At 31.0% G+C, this 21,448-nt stretch overlaps 2 protein-coding genes and 1 long non-coding RNA gene across 3 annotated transcripts; 2 read left to right on the top strand and 1 right to left on the bottom strand.

Moving 5' to 3' along the window:
* Positions 1-1,647: 1,647 nt before the first annotated feature.
* LOC137809525 (uncharacterized) lies at positions 1,648-3,582 on the top strand. The gene is made up of 2 exons (XM_068610633.1): positions 1,648-1,759; positions 1,835-3,582. Exons 1-2 carry the CDS (start codon positions 1,648-1,650, stop codon positions 3,475-3,477), a joined length of 1,755 nt encoding a protein of 584 aa, XP_068466734.1. The 3' UTR covers positions 3,478-3,582.
* Positions 3,583-14,025: 10,443 nt separating this feature from the next.
* Positions 14,026-15,978, top strand: LOC137812485 (U-box domain-containing protein 26-like). Its single transcript, XM_068614474.1, has one exon. The coding sequence runs from the start codon at positions 14,619-14,621 to the stop codon at positions 15,789-15,791; it is 1,173 nt and encodes a 390-aa protein (XP_068470575.1). The 5' UTR covers positions 14,026-14,618; the 3' UTR covers positions 15,792-15,978.
* A 2,849-nt stretch (positions 15,979-18,827) lies between these two features.
* LOC137809803 (uncharacterized) lies at positions 18,828-21,448 on the bottom strand. The gene is made up of 2 exons (XR_011080815.1): positions 21,221-21,448; positions 18,828-20,723 (listed from the first exon to the last, which is right to left on the bottom strand). It is a non-coding gene; the product is annotated as an uncharacterized lncRNA (long non-coding RNA).

Here is a 21,448-nt window from a genome sequence, read left to right as displayed (position 1 = left end):
TCAAATTTTTTTTTTTATCATCACTAAATTAATAGAATAAAATGAGACATTTTAGGGTATCTCAACCCTTATACTCAAAATCTCTTAACTTATATTTAAATATGGATAATTATTGTTCACCCGGATGAAATGATGCGGATTTATTTTATCCAGGGATCGTTGTGAATTTGGAAACACATAAATAAATGTAGAGAAAATCAATTTATCCTTCCTCGTACTTGTTTGATAATTTATCAAAAAAACCACATAGATAGTATGTTCTTTTACATTATTACCCTTTTAGGGTTATACCAAAAAAAGATATAAAATCAATTATATTAAAAAAATATTAAATATATTTATAATAAAAATAAAAATATTATAAATTAATCTCTATTAATATTTTTAATATTTCAGAGACTAATTTAAAATTTAAAACCTTAATAGCTAATTTAAAAATCATTTTATAAATTTTTATTAATAATAGAAATTATTTTATATATAAATAATTTTTTAATTTCTAAAATAATATTTAATTTACTTAATATATAGGGACTAATTATTATTTTTTTATAAATTTTAATATATAGGGACTAATTATTATTTTTTTCTAAATTTTAATATATAGGGACTAATTATTATTTTTTTCTAAATTTTAATATATAGGGACTAATTATTATTTTTTTCTAAATTTTAGTTGCTATTTTTAATTGTCTTATAAGGTTTGTAATAGAGAAAATTGACTAACTTATGAATAGTTAATTCGTGTATATTTGTGTATAAGAGTTGTAACATCAATTTGTGTTTTTATAATAAATAGCAATTTGTGTTTTTTTAATAAATAGACTTTTATAATATTACCAGTTAAATTTTAAATTGGATTATTTTGGATACCAAAAGATATTCCACCATCAAAATTGTGATAGTAATAATTTTGAAGATATAAAGATATGAAACTAAATCTTTTATCTTTCTTAAATCATAAAATAAATTAAACTTCTTTATTAAGTTAAAATCAATTTATACATCTTAAATCTAAAGAAAAGTATGTGAAAAAACTTTTCAATTTCTAAGAAATTGGTATTTTATATGGTTTATAAAAATGAAATTCTTTTTTTTTAAATTACTTTCTTTGGTTATAATTAGCATTTGGTTTTAAAACGATCTAAATTGGACTATTGGACTTGGAGGTTGTCGGAAAAATTAATCGGAGTTGCTGTTAAGTCCAAGATTTGGAGACAATAATCATGCATTCAGAGAAATTCATCAAATGAAATGGGAAATATATAAAACTTTTACATTTTGCTTAACAGTGCCTGGTTGTTTTAACAATTCAAAAACTCGTACCATTAGTATTATTCAGCAAAGATCACATCAGAAAGAAAGAAGTAAAAAAAATAATATATGTTTTGCAAAGCACACCACCGCTAAGAATCCATGTTCTTCATATGAGACTTTGAAAGTGTCATGTGATGACAGATAACAAAATGGCAATGGCAATGGCGAGTCCAACACTTGACTGTGTATTCCCTTGCCTATAGTATGCTTGCGCACCATTCTGTAAACAAAAATGAAATATATGAGATGCATGAGACGTGATTAAAACTGTTTGGGACTTCATTACAAAACTATAAGGTTAAATTGTCATTCAAATTTGAGCGTTGAAAGATGGTATATATTACCGCATTGGGACTTGGTGCTGGTGCAGGAGTCTCTTCTGACTCGGTTGTGGTAATCTCTTCAACAAGTGGTGCTGGGGGACTCCTCCGAATGATGGCCGGTGCAGGAGCCAGAGACTGCGAGTGATGTCTCCTGTGCTTGTGTTTGTGTCTTCTTCTTCTGTGCTTGTGGGGAGGAGGTTCGGGCGTGTCATCTTCGGGTGCTGGTGCTGGGGTTGGTGTTTCAATCGAAGGCGTTGGTGCAGGTGTTGGCGTGTTACTTAGGGGTGAAGGAACAGGTGATGGTTTTGGCGCTTTCTTTTTGTGTGCAGGTGCTGGTGCTGGTGCTTTTTTGGCTGGTGCTGGCGCTGTTGGTGCTTCGGCTGGGGTAGGGGATACTTTTGGAGTGGGCAACAGCGGTGAATCAGCTGGTGGTAATGGTAGTGGTGGGGGTGAAATAGGTGCTTCTTTGGGTGGTTGTGGTGGTGGGAGTTTTGGAGATGGGGATTTTGGACTTAATGCTGGTGTAATCTTGGGAACAGGTGGCTTCACAGGTGCAATTTTGGGAGGTGTTGTTTTGGGAACGGGTGGTTTCACTGGAGTGGCGGTTGGAGGTAAATCCTTGGGAACTGGTAATTTAACTGGAGCAGATGATGGTGGTAAAGGCTTGGGAACAGGTAATTTAACTGGAGCAGATGATGGTGGTAAAGGCTTGGGAACAGGTAATTTCGCAGGAGAAGATGTTGGAGAAGTGACTTTTGGAATTGGTGATTTCACAGGAGCAGATGTTGGAGATGTAGGTTTTGGAACTGGTAATTTCACAGGAGCAGATGATGCTGGGGATGTAGCCTTTGGGACTGGTGATTTCACAGGAGATGATGTTGGAGATGAAATCTTAGGAACTGGTGATTTCACAGGAGATGAGGTTGGAGATGAAACCTTAGGAACCGGTGATTTGACAGGTGTAGAGGATGTTGGTGATGATACCTTAGGAACTGTTGATTTTACAGGCGCAGATGATATTGGAGATGCAACCTTAGGAACTGATTTCACAGGAGCAGACGACGTTGGAGATGAAACCTTGGGAACTGGTGATTTCACAGGTGCAGATGATGTCGGAGATGCAACCTTGGGAACTGGAGATTTACTAGAAGTGGGAGAAGTTGCAACTGGTGGTTTCATTGAGGGAAGAGGGGTAATGACAATGGGTGGTTTTGTGACAGAAGCGGGGGAAGCCGCAGTTGGCAATTTGGAGGGTGCAGATGTGGTTGTTGGTGTTGGCTTGATAGTTGAAGTGGGAGAAGTTGCAGCCACAACAGGTGGTTGTTTGGCTACTGATGGTGCAATTGGAGTTGTTGTTGGCAATGTAGAGGGTGCATTTGGAGTTGTGGTTGGCAATGCAGAGGGTGCAGTTGGGGTTGTTGTTGGCAATGCTGAAGGCGCATTTGGGTTTGTTGTTGGCAGTGTAGAAGGTGCATTTGGTGTTGTGGTGGTAGGCAGTGTTGAAGGTGCATTTGGAGTTGTGGTGGTAGGCTGTGTAGAAGGTGCATTTGGAGTTGTGGTGGTAGGTTGTGTTGAAGGTGCATTTGGAGTTGTGGTGGTAGGCTGTGTCGAAGGTGCATTTGGAGTTGTGGTGGTAGGCTGTGTTGAAGGTGCGTTTGGTGTTGTGGTGGTAGGCTGTGTTGAAGGTGCATTTGGAGTTGTGGTGGTAGGCTGTGTTGAAGGTGCATTTGGTGTTGTGGTAGGCAACGTTGAAGGTGCATTTGGGGTTGTGGATGGCAACGTAGAGGGTGCATTTGGGGTTGTAGAAGGCAATGTAGAAGGTGTATTTGGGGTTTGAGGTTGCCAGTTGGAAGGGGAACCTGATGGTGCTTGGGCATTGATTGTGGCTAGCGGGTAGCTGAGGCTAGCTAAAACCAGTACCCAGAACACTGGAGCCATTGTTGAAGATGGTTTGGAAGTGAAAATTAGTTTGTTATTTATAGGTTGTAGTGCATAGTAATGATAGGATGAAAAGGTTGAGACGTAACTGAGAGAGAGCATGCAAGAGGAGATGTAGCCTTCATGTGATTGCAAGTAAAGAAAGGAAAAAGCATAGGATGTGATGTGATGCATTTATGGAGGTGAGAAATCAGAAGTATTTGTCTTTGGTAGCTAATGAGAATAGAATTTTACCTATTATATGTACGTACAACCTATATGTTAGTAGAGGGTCATAAGCTTCAGTTAAAATCTGATGAACCCAGCTACCAATGTGATTGAGATCTTTTTCTTTCCCACAAGTTTTCTCTCTGAAGTCGTAGTGATCTCACTCTTTCCTTATCCTTATTTAATCTTTATCTGAGACGATGTGGTATCTGTTTCTGCATGCACTATCTCATCCTCTCCTTCAATTCCTCTGTATGGAGTGTTTTTCGAATTCAGTCAGGAATCAAATACTCTTCCTCCAATTTCGGTTTACGAAAATTTTATATAGATTTTAAAAGGTTTCTACTATATTTAAATTAAATCTTTAAGGAAAAAATGAGCAAAATTATCAATTTAACAACAAGGCTTGTTTCATTTGAAAAAGTATTTTTTATTATTCTTTCATGTTTTCATATTTTAATTACGAAACAGTTATCTTTTTACTTCGAATGATTTTCTATCCCACAAAACCATGAAACTAATTTATAGTTTTCTCTATTTTTTCCTAAATTCCACATATGTTCTATTCAGCTCTCTTCCTGGATAACCCTAACTTAGGACAAGGAATAATTGATACACAAAAAGTTATAGTGCAACTATTTACTGTGAAATTGATGAATCATCTACCATATCCAATTAAGACCATCCAGTTCAAAAGTAAAGTCATTTTGTTATGGAATGAATGAGAAGAAAGGTATTTTGTTATAGATGAAAATAAAGCAGGAAACTCCTTTTGATGGTGGTTGCAGTATATATCAGATTAACTTTGTTTGTGGAGACATATCATAGCCAAATATGAGAAACAAACCAGATGAATAGGATTGTCTAAGCTAAATTTAGATTCAGACTAAACTATTTGAAGCAGGCTTTGTGCAATCAATTGAAAACTGTATATTTATAGATATTATATCAAACAAAGTACATCATAACCACTTACATGCACCCATAAGAACTGCTTAAAACACTAATAAACCATAACAACAGGCTTAATTTTCCACAAAGAGTTACCATTGTATTATACTAATGCTCAAAGATGTTAATTTCCTTATCTCTCAGCCGTAAACCAGGTTATGCATTATGGCTGCTGAATTTAAACAATTCGGATGGAAGATCAAAGTAGGAACTTGTGGAGTTATCTCCTTCATTTTCATGGATTCTGGCTTGTGAAACCAGGCAACTACGTTCAAACTTTTCCAAAGAGTTAGGCTTTGATAACGATGGCACAGGGTTCACTGCATGCATTTGGGTTTCTTCTTTTCTTGCTTTCACTGGCTTTGTTTTCCCAAACCCTGGAACAGGCATGCAAAGTGCACTGCATTTGAATCCCTCTTCCCTAATCTTGTCACTTTTTGGAATATCGTGTAGCTTGTAGTTGTAGGTCATGTTTCTAACCATGATGGTTCAAGGCTCTTAGTTTCTTTCTTCTTTGACAATGAGTTGGTTGAATTTGGATGATTAATGGCCAAGAATTTAGAGGAAGGTTGAAGTAAAGGCAGAATGTACAAACCAGTAGCATTATTTGAAGGTGTGACAGAAGGTTTTCTCAGTGGCAGTGGATGCACAGCAATCTGCTTCTCTTTTTGTAAACTCTTCTTGATCAAGCTTTTCGGCTTATCCATCATGTGAAGTTTCAAACTACAGTCACAAACGCAGTTTCTTCACCATTTTTAAAAACTTTTCCATCATGTAGTTCATATACAATAATTTGTATACTTTGTTTTATGAAATATAGGGATCATTCATGTATCAGAAACATTTAAGCACTATGCAGTTGTAGCTAAGATATTTATACGTAAAAAGAGGGCTTAGAGTGGTATGGTATCTTCTTCCTTTCTCTCTCTGAATATAGATTTAAAGTAATATATGACTTTATTTGTCATAGAACTAGTTGACTTCCATGGCCATAAACAATTGATAAACCTATTGGAGATTCAAAGTTTTCCCTGCCGGCATTTATATTTATGAAATTGTGATTGTGAAATACAAGTTACGTGCATGCACGACAAGACAAATATCACAAATTAAACAACCCTCAAACATGACAGCATAAAAAAAATCTGTTGAATTGAAAGTATACGATCTAAGATCAATGAATAATAATGTATTGGCCAAATAATTAAGATTGAAAACTTAAACAAAAGTCAACAACTAATTCGGATTAACACGTTTTATACTTTATATATATCGAAACTGATAGAGTCGCAATCGAAGATCGGTATTTGACTAATTGCTCATTTTCTCTATAAATATAAGAAAAAAGCTATTAATTGAAATTAGGAGCAAGAATAAAGTTTTCCCCTAATGAATTAGCAGACAGGTAGATCAGCAGTGGTAAGAAAAAGATTATTACAGCTAAGGTATATTCAGGGAAATGGATGCGGCTGGTTTGTTTTATGAATGGTATATCTATATCAAATTATGTTTGTAACATTGTTTATGCTCATTTAAACAATCATATCTGATTCAAATGTTTGTTTAGGAAGTTTTCTGTATGTGTTGTTGTCTGTGTATATGGGTTGTTATAAAGGATGTTTTTGATTTAGAGTCTCAATATATTTAAATTATCATGCAGTAACACATTTGATGTTGTAGACACACGTGACAGATAATTTTTATGATGTTCATGTACATTCACTTTTTATGAAGAAAAAAAAATTAATTTTTTTTAATATGAGTCATATATTATATCAGGATTTTTTTAATATGAGTCATATATTATATCAGGATGATTTAATTAGAGTAATATATGTTATTATAAGTAAAAAAAATATATTACACCGGTTGTTATTAAAAACCAGTAATCTATTTTTTTTATCCTATTTTGAAGTCTGCGCTTCACTGCTCATTCGCATTACTATCTTATTTTAAATTTGTTATGTCATCAAACGTAATCTCACTTTGTCACGTCATTGTCATGTATACGACATCAAATATGTGTTACTGTCATGACATCAAATATGTGTTACTGTCAGATAGTGTCAATACATCGGGATTCTTTATAAAATGGTTGAGATATTTCTTAAATATTTCTATTTATTTATTTATTTTTCTCGTAAAAAATGTGTAATAATTTTCATGAAAAATATCGACCCATAATATTTATATATATTTTTTTCAATTGAAGATTGAGTCATGATACAATCCAATTTTTTTTACATCTTGTGTCTTTCTACGTGAATTATTAAATGCTGGTATGAATGTATAAATAATTATGATTATACATTAATATAAATATTAACTTATTCAAAATATGATTTTTGAATATTTATGTGATACAAATATATTAACTCAATCCGGTAATAACACAAACTTATTTTATACTTTTAAAATCATTATTCATTATATATATAACCATTCAAATTGAGTTTTGATAAATAGGAATATATTGATTAAGTGAGCTGTTCTCTCTTAAGTGTTTCCTTAAAATAAAAACCATAAATTACATTATGTCACTTTAATAACACATTATCATTAAAAAGGAATTAATATGAATTTTCTCTCACTTAAACTCACTTGATGCCTCTTAAATGTCATTCCTTAAAATAAAAACCACTTTAATAACACATTATTAAAAAATAATCAATATAAATTTTCTCTCACTTAAACTCACTTGAAGACGTATCATCATCACTTGAATGATTAACAAAATTATTGAGTGATGATTTCTAATGACTTTAAATGTTTCAATATCACTTAAGTGACATTTCTCTCAAACAAATTTCAAATGCCAACAAACACATTTCTTTCAAATTGAAAAAAAAAAAAATTAAAATATATTATTATAACCACTACAATAAAATCATAAAATAGAAACTCATTTTTAGAGACCAAAATAATTAGTTACAATAGGAACTAAAATAGAGACCATTTTAGAAATTAAAAAAAAAAAAATTCTAAATTAGTTTATATTATTTTTTTTTATAAAAGTTCTCATGTTAGGCATCACAATGCAACTTGACATCTCAGCAAGGCTGACACCTCAAGTAACAACAATCATCTGCCATCACATGAAAAAAATATTATTAAAAAAAAATAAAAAAAAATAAAATACAAAAATATGGGGGGATTAGACCAAAACCCACATGTTAACAAAAACGATACATAGGTAGACTATACCTATTCATAAAGAATTCTAAGAACATACTAGATGGAAGTCTATTATACCAATGAAATGATTCTCTATGAATGAACCCTAAATTAGCCAACTTATCAGCACATGCATTCCCCTCCCGAAAAATATGAGTAACCCTAAACCTGATTGTCCCACAGTAATTAAGACAAGAATTCCATCGATTACGAAGCATCCACGGAACATTAGTCCTAGCAGTAAACGCAGCACAAACCAAGACCGAATCACATTCAAGCCAAACATTTGTAAGTCCCATCTTTTGAGCTTCCTCCATAGCATGTATAACTCCATAAAACTCAGCAACCAAAGCAATCTGAACTTCAAGAAACCCTGAAAAAGCACCAATAAATTCTCCCATACTCCCACGAAAAATACCTCCACAAGAAGCAAGACCAGGATACCCCTAGCAGCCCCATCCGTGTTAATTTTAACCCAACCTGGTGAAGGAAATTCCCATCTAACAGGAAGAGGACGAAGAACTTTCCCACTACGAGTCTTAATACCAAAAAACTTAATCACGTTGAAATCCAACATATCATTCTTCATTTAAGCTTTAGACGAATTTCCCACTAGACAAGTTAAATCTTTAATTACCGAAATAGCCTTAGAAACTTCAATCTTTTCCTGAAATCTAGCATAATTCCTCATACGTCATATCATCCATATAGAAAAGGTTGTCACAGCAAGCTTAATCAATTTAACCAAAGGACTACCATCACTCTTAATAAAAGAAAGAAGATCATCCTTATTAGAGAGATGAGAAGTAAGAAAAATCTGTCGAACCCAACTCCAAATATGTAATGTAGTAGAACATTCAAAAAATAATTTCTAAATTAGTTTATATTATTTTCTATTATTGTTAAATAGTTTCTAAATTTGTATCTAATTAGCAACTAAGGTTTTAACTACCAATTATTTAGTTTCTAAATTTGGTAGCAAAAGCTTTGGTTTCTAATTAGATACCAATTTATAAACTATTTAACAATAATAAAAACTAATTTAGAAACCAATTTTTATTTTTTTTTCTAAAATAGTCTCTAATTTAATTATTATTGTAACTAATTATTTTGATTTATACAAATTGATTTTTATTTCATAATTTTTTTTAGTGAAGTTTTACATAAAACCTATTTTGGTCCAATGTTATTCTCCTATACTTAAGCTTTTTCCAAGAAAAATAATAATCAATATAAATACTATATTTCCCAACACTATCCATCAACAAACCATATCCTAATTCAACATATAAACTCTAAATTTTTCTCCTAATATCTTCATTAAACTAAGTCCACAGTATGCCTGCAAATAATAATCAAACATTATCTAAAATTAATTTAATAATTGTTTATTAACCAAAAGTCAAAAGTATCAAATCAATCACAACAAGTACAATGATGTAAATATAGCCTATGTATATCTTACAATGTTTCCACATACACAAGTCAAATGTCCACACAACATATCTATATCTATATAGCTAATATCATTATAATTGTGTTCATTTTTTGGGCCCAAATCAAATCAATACCACACCCCGGTCCAGCAACAATTTACGGTTCAACCTAACTTTTCATTATAATTTCATATATTAAAATTATTTTTCTTACATCAAAAGAGGTTTTTCAAACCATAACTCCATAAAAGATGACGAGTTGGTGTTTATGAATCAATTTTTCTCCAATAATTCGTGATTAAGAAACACAATATGTTATTACAATCCTACACTGACAAAAAAAAATTATTTTTCCCAGTCAAAATTGGCATATGACAAGATAACATCCATCAATGCAATAAACACAAAAAAGTTGAGATTTAATGGGAAAAAATTATTCAAATCAAAATTATATTTGATTAAGATTGAACTATTATCTATCATCTCTAAACATTAAAAATGACTATAACCATATTAGAAATTTAAATAAAAAATATAAAATTTTAAAGAAATATCTATTCATAATAAATGAACAATTAAATGTTTTCTTATATATATATATATATTACATCTAACCTTATAACTTATAATAAAATATTTATTTTTCACTTAATACTTATAAAAAAACAAAAATCATTACAAACACCACAACTGAATAATATCTATAAAAAAATTACACCATACACTACAAGAAAATCATTGAATAAAAACTAATTTTAAAAATAAAAAATAGTTAGTTGTTTGACTAAATTAGACACCATTTTAGAAACTAAAAAAAATTGTTTTGAAATTAGTTTATATTATTATCAAGTAGTTTCTAAATTGGTATCTAATTAGCTACGAAGGTTTTAACTACCAAATATTTAAATTTTAAATTTGATAGCAAAAGCTTTGGTAGATTAGACTATTTAACAATAACAGAAACTAATTTAAAAATCAATATTTTCTTAGTCTTTAAAATGTTCTTTAATTTAATCAATATAAACAACTATTTTTTTTATCTCTAAAATTAATTTTGATTTTCTTGTAATGATAATTATTTTCTTAAACGATTTTTGTCCTATTACAGTTATCCTATTACACATTAGTTACTTAAAAGTATTTATACTTTGTTTTTAACAAACTAAAGAAGAAAATTAAAAAATAAACAGAAAAAAAATAGTTAGTTAAAAAATTGACAGAAAAATATAATTTTATTCATATTAATGCTTTTTTTATTGATTATTAAAATTATTATTTATTATTACTACAATAATAAATACCATGATTTTTCACAATTAATTATGCTCATTTATCCACTATTTTTGAAAGAGAAAAAATGAAAGTAAAATTGTTTTTCTTATTTGTACACTCTTCTTTCATATTGGGATCCAAATAAGTAATGAAGGCACTTTAATTTTGTTGCCCTATTCACGTGATAGGTACGTTCTTAATAAATTAGTTGCCGGAAAATGCGCCTAAAATGTCATATTTGTTAAGAATAAAAAAAAAACTAATAATATTATTCTTTTCTTTAATTTTGTGGACCCTTCCTTTTATATCTTCGTAAACTTAATTTACTGATTTATTCCGTAGCTATACATCATGTCCACGCATACATTTTACAAATAAATTATTATTTTTATTTTAGTCAAATTAACAAAAACCCAATCTCAGATTCAAATCAAATACCTGCTTTTCAAAATTTGTGAATTTTTCAAAATAATAACGTATTTTCGATAAAGGTAAATTATATAAAAGTAACAGTAGTCTAGAAGTGCTTTTGTGCAGACAATAGTCCACAAAAAAATGATTGTGGTTGATATAAATATGAATTATTGAATGGATATATATATATATATATATATATATATATGATTCAAATTTCAAAAATGGATATTTTATGTGTTTCTAGAAGTTCAAAACGTTTGATATTTTATATCATTTATTCTTTGAATTGCATTTCTCAGTCAAACATATAATAATGGGCAAGGAATTACGTAAATTAAAATTTAGATGATAGTGAAAATTAAACTCAAATTGTTTAAGGTGTAACACCCCATATATGTATATTAAGGAAAGAAGATGTAAACATATACTTATGTAAAATATAATAAAAAAGTTTAATGTAATAGAAAAGTGTTATTAAACAAATGACTTGTAATAATATACTCATTTTAATTATATATATATAATAAAAAACATATTCATATTTATAATCCAATAAAATATTGGTATATGAAAAAATTATATGCCCTTAAACTTCCTATGAGAATCTAGCAAATATTCATGTATAATAAGAAATCAAACAATCACACAGAAAAATGTCATTACAACTTTATTAACATTATTTTTTATATTATTATTGATAATAAAATTATTTATATTATCATTTATAATAATAATAACTTATTGTTATTATTATTTTTAAATAATCTTAAAAAATATAACGCTTGAAATACTTTTTTTCTATGTATATAGTTTATATTGTAAAAATATGCATGAATAAATAGATTAATTTGGGAATATAATAATAATTTGTAAGAATAAAAATTTCATTAATTTAAAAGAATTTCTTTCTTTCATTTTTTAAGTTAAAATTGATTAAACTAAAACATACAAAAATAAAATGTAAAAATTAAATATAATTTATTTTTAATTATTTGTATAATTTGTATTTAAAATGTTATAATTTCAAATTTATAAGCTAATTTGTAAATTTGAACGACCTAACAAATCGAAATTATAATTTGGAGTATAGTTATATAGATTTCTTTTGAAAACAAAATATGTTTTCATTATTCTTATTTATGGAAAGATACCTGTAAAATAATATTGGTGGTGAGAAAATAATTAGTACTTAAGTGAGTTTGGTATAAAATGTTTTCTTGAAAATTCAATAGAATGATTGGATGAGTTTAAGTATGAGTTTTTAACTGTCCCACTTTATCATATTAACTCTGTTATTCAAAAAATAAATAAAGAAATTAAGTTATGTTTAAGCGCGGATAACAAAGGGAAAAAATTAACTAAAGTACGAAAATGGAGATCTAAAAATAAAAAACATGAAAAAAAAAAGCTTAAGCTTTTCATATTCATTAAATAATTTTAAAATTTTATTTATTTATTTATAATTTATTTCTATTTAAATATCTTTATTTTTTATTTTATTTTATTTCTTTTTCTTTCTTACTCTTCCCCATCTAAATAAAACATATGTAGAAAAAAAAGTCCATTAAGTTTGTACAATTGGTCTCAAACACTTTTAAAAAAATTAAAAAAGTATAATAAGTTTATTTATAATTTAAAATAATTTAGGCATAACAAATTTAAAAAATATATAAAATTATAAATTACTTATTTTAATTTTTAAATTTTTAAAATTTTCTTTTTAAAATTATATATAATTTTTTTATTTGAACATTACTTATGTTTTTTTATTATGATTTGAATAAAAAAGAATCTATCATACATGAAAAATACCTTTGTCTCTGTTTTTATTGCTTTGTCCATGCATATTCAATGTTATTAGTGGAGATTCATGCAACAAGTGGGTCATGTGGGTTATTTTTGTAGGATAATCAATTATACACATCCTAATTGATTATGGCTGTATTTTTTAGAGAATAATAGGTTATATACTTTATTTTTAATAACAACCATAAATTTATAATTTTATTTTTTTATCTTTTAAAAAAAATAAATCACATCCATTATATTAATTATAAAATTTTGTAATAAAAAATTTATTTCTCTTCACTTTTCACTTTTTTTTTTCTTAATACAAATAATTTCCCTTTCTTTTCTCCTTTTCTTTAAATTCATCTTTTTCATCCTCTTAATTCAAATAAAAGCATAAATAACACCAGGATCTTATCCATAAGTTACTTATTTAATTTTCAAAGTTTAAAATTTTAACCTTTATTTATAAAATAAGATTGATATATAATTAAAAATTTAAAATAAGTGTACTATCTTATCTTATCGGAGAAGTTAATAGTCTTTTTTATCTCTATATCACTTAAAAAATGTTATAAACTCCTTATTATTTCAAGACTCATCTAAAACTACTCACATAAAGTAAACAAAAAAAACTTAACCATTTTATTTATTTATTTGAGAGACTCTTTACAAATGAACACTAGATTTTACCTATTTCCTTATAAGAAGTTTGATATAACCATTTTTATTATGATTTTACCTATTTTACACTGTATAAAGAATACTTGAGAAATGATATGAAGAAACAAACAAAAATAATGATGATTGAGCAGTGCATAATTATTTAAAATAAAATCCTAAGAAGGAAAAGAAGCATAGTGATTATTGAGTAATGTATAATTAACCTTTTTGAACTGTGATATCTTCTCCAACAATTTGGCCTAAACAAAAAAAAAGGAAAACATCAGAAAAAGGTTTCTCCTTCTTTTATTTCCATTATTTGAAACAAAAACAGCATGCATGATAAAAGCATGAAAACATGAAAGGCACAATTTTCTTCCATTAACAATATTTTTGACTCTTGGTTGTCCAGTTTGACTGGACAAAAGCAAAAGAGTGTTTTGGTTTGACTGGATTGATAAAGAAGATGCCTGGGGTGGGGACCAAACTCACCATTATTCTATAATATCAGTTCCTATTCCACTTTCTTTCTGTAGATTATCTATAGTTTTGGCTACACTGTCTGTGCCTGTTCCTTTCTGTTTTTGCCATCAAATATTTGTACTTTTCTGCTTTCCCTTTCTCCACTGTCCTGTCAATAGTTTACCCAAGAATTGCACAGATACACAAATTTCCCGTCCCATCCTTCCACTACTCTTTTGTGCTGCCAATTTAGAATTAATGTGACTCCTCAACTATGCAACCTTTTTCTCTCTCATTATGCATCACTTCCTTCCACTGGATGCCATGCTGTTTGGTCATGTTTCACTTCTCACTTCTCATTTATATTTCAGACTCCACTTCCACTCTTCTTGCATCTAATTCTTTCTCCTTCTTCTTCTTCTCTCTCTCTCTCTCTCTCTCTCTCTCTCAAGGCTTTAGAAGCTAAAAGAGGAAAACAAAAAAGGTTTGCCACTTTCTGACACCATCTTTGTGCCTGCTTTAGAATGCATGTCTTCCAGTCTAAAGCCTCACATGAGACATCATATTTGAGAATCCACTTTGATTTTTTTGTCTCTTTGAAGTTCCACTGGAGACATAAATTCTAGCAACTACTTTCTTCTTTGTTCTTGAGAATCTTCAGTTTCTTTCCATGAACGAATCTCAAAACACCATTCCTCCCCTATTCAGATGCCCCATAAGTTTAGACTTGTTGGAAGATCCTGTAACCTTGTGCACAGGCCAAACCTATGACAGGTCAAACATAGAAAAATGGCTTGCTGCTGGCAACCTCACATGTCCAGTCACAATGCAAAAGCTTCATGATCCATCCATTGTTCCCAACCACACTCTTCGCCACTTGATCGATCAGTGGCTTCAACTGGGTCCCCTATTCGACCCTGCCAACCCAGAAACTTCAACTATTGACTCCTTAGCTTCCCTCAAGCGCAACCTTGAATCCCATGAAAGCAGCTTAGAAAACAAGCTCCAAGCACTCAGGAAAATTAGTCTCTTGTCTGATGAGTATTGCTCCTTTAACAAATCATGCTTCCTCCAATTGGACTTCTTACCGCTGCTTTTGGAACTAGTTTTTGGAACTCAAGTATCAATAAATCACATGAACTTCATTGAGCTAGCACTTTGCTGCATTCAGAAATTTCTGCCACTTGGTAGTTTGGAGCCTCTAAATATGATCAAAGATGGGTCTAAATTAGCCATGTTTGTGCTACTAATTGAAAAGGGTACTAACTCGGTTAAGACTAGCTTGTGCCGTGTTATAGAGTCAGCATCATCGTCATCGGAGACAGAAGATTTATGCTATATTCTTGGAAACTCTCCCAAACTAGTGCACGAGATTGTTCAAGTTGTTAACCAAAATTACCAAGTTTCTGGGGATGCAATTAAAGCCATATCAGCACTATGTTCGTTTCAATCCAACAGAGAGAGTTTGGTGAGAGGAGGAGCAATAGAGGGTATCATGAGATACATCTCATCAGAAAGAAGAACCATGGCCCCACTGGCAGTGAGAACAGTTGAGAAACTTATGGCGCTGGAAACTGCTAAAGTGGCATTGGTGAATCACCCCAATGGTGTTGGTACTTTGGTTAATATGGTTTTCAAGGTATCTGATCAAGAATGTAGTGAAAGTGCTGTTGAGGTGCTTTTAGTTGTTTGTGGTGAATTTGAGCGTGCAAGAGAGACAGCCATTGAAAGTGGAGTTTTGACTCGGTTGTTATTGCTCCTGCAGAGTCAGAGTAGTAACAAAACAAAATCAAAGGCAAGATTGCTACTCAAATTGCTAAGATCAGAGTCAAAGCAGGGTTAGATTTCTCAATAATAATATTAATAATAATACCTTTGTCATAAATGATCATAATGTTCATGAAGACTAAAAGTGTAAGTGTTTCATACATCAATTTGTAGATCTCATTCTTCTTTTGTGGTTCTAATCTTTTTGAATAATATGGGAATAGCTGAATCCCATTAGGAGTTTAAAAGTCAGTTTTGTCTTCATTGTTGTCCGTCAATCTTTCAATCTACTTCCTCCACCATCATTAATGACTACAAAAAACCACAATTTCTTTCTCAAATACTACCTCTATTTTTTTATTTTTCAAATATTAACAAATTCTAACTAATTTTACTTCCTTTAATAATATATTCTTTAAATATCTAACTTTAGTTACACCATGATACTGTATACATATTTTTTATTTTACAAGAAAGACATTTTAAAAATTAAGAAACTACTATAATTTAATTGACTTACCTAATAGGGGTGAAATTAGTTTTTATTTGGCTTATAAATGAGAACAAGGTATTAGTTAGGAATTTAAATGAAAAATAAATTAAATAAAAAACTCTCTTAATTAAAAATAAGAAAAAAAGTGTTTTTTCTGAATTTTTTCAGTAAATTATATTGGAATCCTTTCATTTAGACAATATTATACTTGTACCATCTTCGGTTTTCACCCTTATTATTTGTTTTTTTTCTAACATAAAGTTATCGCTAAGGTTCAAAGCTTGTCTATAATGTAATTTATTTTCATAGTTAAAATGTCTATGTAAGACTTTTTGATACCTAAAAATATTTATAAATAACTTTTTTGAACGTCCTTTTGAGATCTCTTTAATAAAAATTGGGAAACACGTTGGTGCATTTTAATTTAATTTCAATGAGAAACACAAAGGCATCAAACAAACATGAACACCTCACTCGCATGATGACTTTAAGTTAAGGGAAATATGGTGCACTTTTGAAATTTCTTCCACAAAGATTGGAAACATATTAGTTCATTTTAATTTAATTTCAATGAAAAATAGAAAAATATCAAAGAAATATGTGCACCTTACATAATAACTTTATGTTAAGGGGCATAGTCTCCTAACATACAAAGGTGGATTCGATATAATATTATGAATTTCTAGAAATGAATATATAAAATAAAAAATGAAAAATATACAAATATAATATTACCTAAACAGAGAAGATCAAATATACTTTGTTGCATATTTTACATTAACCCAAGAAGTTTATAACATATTGATTAAGAAAATTTTAAAATCACTCTTATATAAAAGCCTTTTAACACCAGATTTACTGCCAATATTAAAAAAAAATAGAAAATTACATTATTTTTGTAATATTAAAATCAATATTTTACATTTAAAATTAAAGTAGAAAATACTTTATAAATCGATCATGTAATGACCGATCTAGTTTTTAAACAATCAATATAAAATGTTAACTGATGTTTTTAACTTCAGAAATATTCGTTAAGTAACATAATAACTATGTATCATTCAAATTAATTAATTAATTATACATATAGTAGATACCCCATTAGTACAAATTACTTTTTATCAATAAAAAGTTTCTTTCTTGGCTAAACTATTCATAGAAAGCTTTATTAAACTGAGAATATCAACTTGGTTGCACGGTTACTCAATTCATCCATGTTCTTGGCTAGTTGCTTAATTAGGCTTTCACCAAATCGCTCTAATCGAATTGTCGAGACTAGGTAATGCATAGTTATTTCTAGCATTAACTTTCTGATGCCCATGCAGATTTTACTGAAACTGTCCGTAAAAGTCCACAAAGATTCTCCTTTTTCTTGTTTCACATTGAGGAGAGACATGGATGAAGTATGATGCGGTCTACTTGTTGCATTGTGTGATGAATTTGGTCGTCAACACTTTGAAGCTTCCCACCGAGTTAGGAGGGAGTTGGGTGAACCAGTCGAGTGGTCCCTCCTGGAGTGAGGCGGGGAAAACCTTACAACACACAACTTTGTTGGTTGTGTAGAGGGTCATCTATGCCTTGAAGACATTGAGGTGCTCGTTCGGATCGGTAGAACTGTCATAGAGTTTAATAGTCAGTTCCTTCCACTTAGAATGGAGTGGCACGTCAATGATCTCATCCATAAAAGGATATCCTCTCGGATCCTCCTCGTCGTTGGGCGGAAGGGTGTTTCGAAAACTTTGGTGACTCTGATGAGTTTGATGGGTTTGTGGTGGAGCTCGGGATTGCTCTTCCCCGTTCATGCCCATCAAGCCAATGCTGTAGATTTTTATTCTGCTCCTTTAGGAGAGACATCTCCTTATGTCGGCGTTGGTCCTCTTCATTTCGTAACTGATCTGCGATGCCATTTTGTCGCAACTCCTCTATTTGTGTCTGAAAGGCCTTGATCATAGTGATTTGCTCATCCATCATGCGATCGTTGTTAATGTTATTCCTTGTTGACATCATCATTTTTGGTCTTAACTTGTTGCTGAAAATCGAATACTAGCTCGGCCCCATGGTGGGCGCCAATTGTACTTGTATAGGCTAAATGGTCCAGATAATACCTGTGACTGGACGTACAATTGCTGACGTGTCGATGATTTCTTGGTTCCTTCAAGTCTCCTTTCTCAAATGCTAACTCTCGATCGGTAGAGTTACTTGCAAAAGGTACTCCGACGCTCAAGTAAGTACTCTAGTTTAAGAGTGTATTATGGTAAATGTGAAAAACGTACCTTGCTTCTCCATAGAAGACTCTATTTATAGTATTGGTTTATGGATCCTGGTCCTTATGAGCCGTTCATCAGTTATTATTTGACGTGCAGTGTGATCCCTTATTACTAGGGATGTGCATCTTTCAGTTAGTTATGTTTTAGTTAGTTCGTCAGAAATACTTTCGTATATTTTGGAATATGGATTGACTCATTCAACGCTATTGTAACTATTATTACCGTTATTTATTACATGCCTTAATATGTTCTTTGACTCAGATGGTCGATTACCAATGCCAAAGTTGGCTCACCCGGTACCGGTACAACAGTATTGCATTCAAATCATGAAAATAATAATAACTCAGTCGGGTTTGAGTAATACTGAATTTCATTTCTTTAAACAAGGTCTCAAATTCAGGTATCGTTGATACAAAATTGTAAATAAGAATAAAGATCATACATAAAATGAACTATTAGATTCTTCAATGCAGATTAATCAGCCATTCCCACTACATAAATGTGATTGTCTGTTTTCCCCTCGCATTTTAAGGATTGGATTTCTATTCTAAACTTCATTGAGAAAGCCATCAAACAAATAACTGTTGTTTGATGCATTATAACAGTAGTTCATTGAAAGGAGATAACCTTTTGATGGTGAAATTCCGGCCATAGAAAGTTTCAATATGAGGTACCTTTTGATGCCCCGAGTTCTTCACATGAAAGAAAATTCCATAAAGAAGCTGCCGTGATCTATGAATCATTTCAAGATGATTTACGCTATAACTACTATGGTTACAGTTATGATGTAAATATTAATGGAGATCTGCAGAAACCTTTTCTAAAGAGATGCTCCATGCTAGGAAGTATCCTGCATAAGAAAAAATTCTTTGTAAATGATGAATATGAACTCCAAACTGATAGCTTTTGTAGCAAGCATAATGCAGGGGAGGATTATAGAAGTGGTGAGGATTTATATTCCACCCCTATCCAGAAGTGACAAAAATTAAAGATGTCTAAAGATTTGGATTTTCTCAAAGAGCATTGGCTGAAGAAAATTATCTTCCTCCAGATTTATGCTACTCAGCATCACAAATAGGAAGCTCTGGGTCAGATGATCGGTTATTAAATTTTGAATGGCAGCCTGTCTACCCAAATCCCTCATCTGAAGCACCTGCACTGGGTGTTCATCATACAATTGATATTAAAAATTATCTTGGAGTATCCAGATACTTTAAACGGATCCATCATGCAAAACGTTTTGACGACAGAGAAAATGAATGCAATTCAGATACAATATGTCAAGGAATACCAACCAACATTGTGCATGAAATTAAGCAAATAATAGATTCAATTTTGATGTTGCTGGTGATATATTCAACAAACTAGTTGACTGCCCCGATTTCTGTGACATATTCTACAAAAAGGTCAGGTATCTTAAACGTGGAGCCAGACTGCCAAAGTCTAAAAGCTGCATGACAACTAACAAGAACAAAAGCAAAAGCAAAACGGATCAATTTAGAAATTCAACTTTGGACGAAAATTATGAAAGATCTAGTAGAAGCAAACGGAGATTTTCTCTTTAAATAATCCTTCAGAAGTAAAAATAAAAAAACAGATTGACCGAGTGTATAACCCTGCTTTCAATCATCAAAAGTTTTTCATTTTCTTCCACTTATTTTTCTCCTTTGCTCCCTGACATTTCCCAATAGCACAAATTGGGACTGATGCTCAACAGTCTAAATATCCTCAACAGTTTCCTGTTGCTCGTCACCAAAGCACTAATGTTCTCTTATTGCAAGAATTCAAGTAGGATAATATCTTATTGATCCGTAAGAGCTGGTTAAATGTTGGGAATAAATTCTTACTGATCCTTGTGGTTTGCACTGATTGTAGAATCAATGTGAAACAAACTTCAGAGGTGTTGGGAGCTATGCAGGTTGATGACATGACAGAGATTGAAGAATTTGAGAGTTTCAACAACATTCAAAACAGTGCTCCATTTGGGGGTTAGTTCTATGTCTTGGTAAAACTGTGGTCTGATATGACAAGATGAACTCCTTTAATACCTTAATTATGAGTCAGACACATGTTCAAATTGCCCATCCTTGAAATTTGTCCCGAGGAAAAAATGAATATTCTTTGTAGCCGGCTTATCTATACAGATTATTTTGAGCTCCTCACCTTTCTTAACAGGCTTCCAAAGTAATGACTTGACAAGAAATATGTCAAAAAGAAGGCTCTAACACACGAGACTAATTGATTTTTCCTGTTAATAGAAGAAATGTGATGAAATAAAGGTAAAAACCACAATATTAAAATCCTTGAATAATTAAAAAACAAAAAAGTTGGAAGACATGCCTTAAGAACAAACAGATACAAGGCGCATGTAATACAAGAAGTGTTGTGCCATACACAAAAAAAAAAAAAAAATCAGCATTACTCCTCCTCGAAACTATATGGTGTCTTTCAACAACTTCAAAGGGATATTTCCAATCATGCACATAATCATATCTTGCATTGCTTATTAAGAATTCGATCATCCTGAAAAGAAAATCCAACATTTTTTCTTCCACTCGCACTCATAATTCCAAACAGCAGTAAGGAGCAGCAAGCTCCAAAATCAATCCTTTGAAGATTATGAATACAAATTAAATAACTTACACTACACATATATAACTGATAAAAAATAAAATAAAATAAAATTACAGTTAGTAGTCAAAAGCATTATAGTTAGTATCGTGGGATACACAATACGAAACGTACGATGCGATGCGACTCAGAGCTCCGACGATACGAATGGTGCAGTGAATCGTAGTTTGAATCGGAGGAATCGCATAAGAATCGCGATCCAAATTGAATCGTGCGAAGAGTTTGGTTTTGGTTTAGAACTAAGAAGAGAGAAAGGAGAAGAGGAATGAAAAAGAAAAAGGCTCGGGTGTTGTTGGAGGGAAAAGATGAATCTTCTATTGCTGTTGACACCACTACTTCTAA

This window comes from Phaseolus vulgaris, chromosome 2, assembly GCF_000499845.2.
Source record: "Phaseolus vulgaris cultivar G19833 chromosome 2, P. vulgaris v2.0, whole genome shotgun sequence".
NCBI classification, from domain to species: Eukaryota; Viridiplantae; Streptophyta; class Magnoliopsida; order Fabales; family Fabaceae; genus Phaseolus; species Phaseolus vulgaris.
Note: the sequence above shows the minus strand (reverse complement) of the source record. Positions and strands in the feature narration are given on the sequence as shown.

What these genes read in the sequence shown, in the direction of transcription:
- LOC137809525 (XM_068610633.1), top strand. Translation starts at nt 1,648, where the DNA reads ATGGTATATATTACCGCATTGGGACTTGGTGCTGGTGCAGGAGTCTCT. An exon ending in ACTCCTCCGAATGATGGCCG is followed by an intron (nt 1,760 to 1,834) that starts GTGCAGGAGCCA and finishes GCTTGTGGGGAG; the next exon opens with GAGGTTCGGGCGTGTCATCT.
- LOC137812485 (XM_068614474.1), top strand. Translation starts at nt 14,619, where the DNA reads ATGAACGAATCTCAAAACACCATTCCTCCCCTATTCAGATGCCCCATA.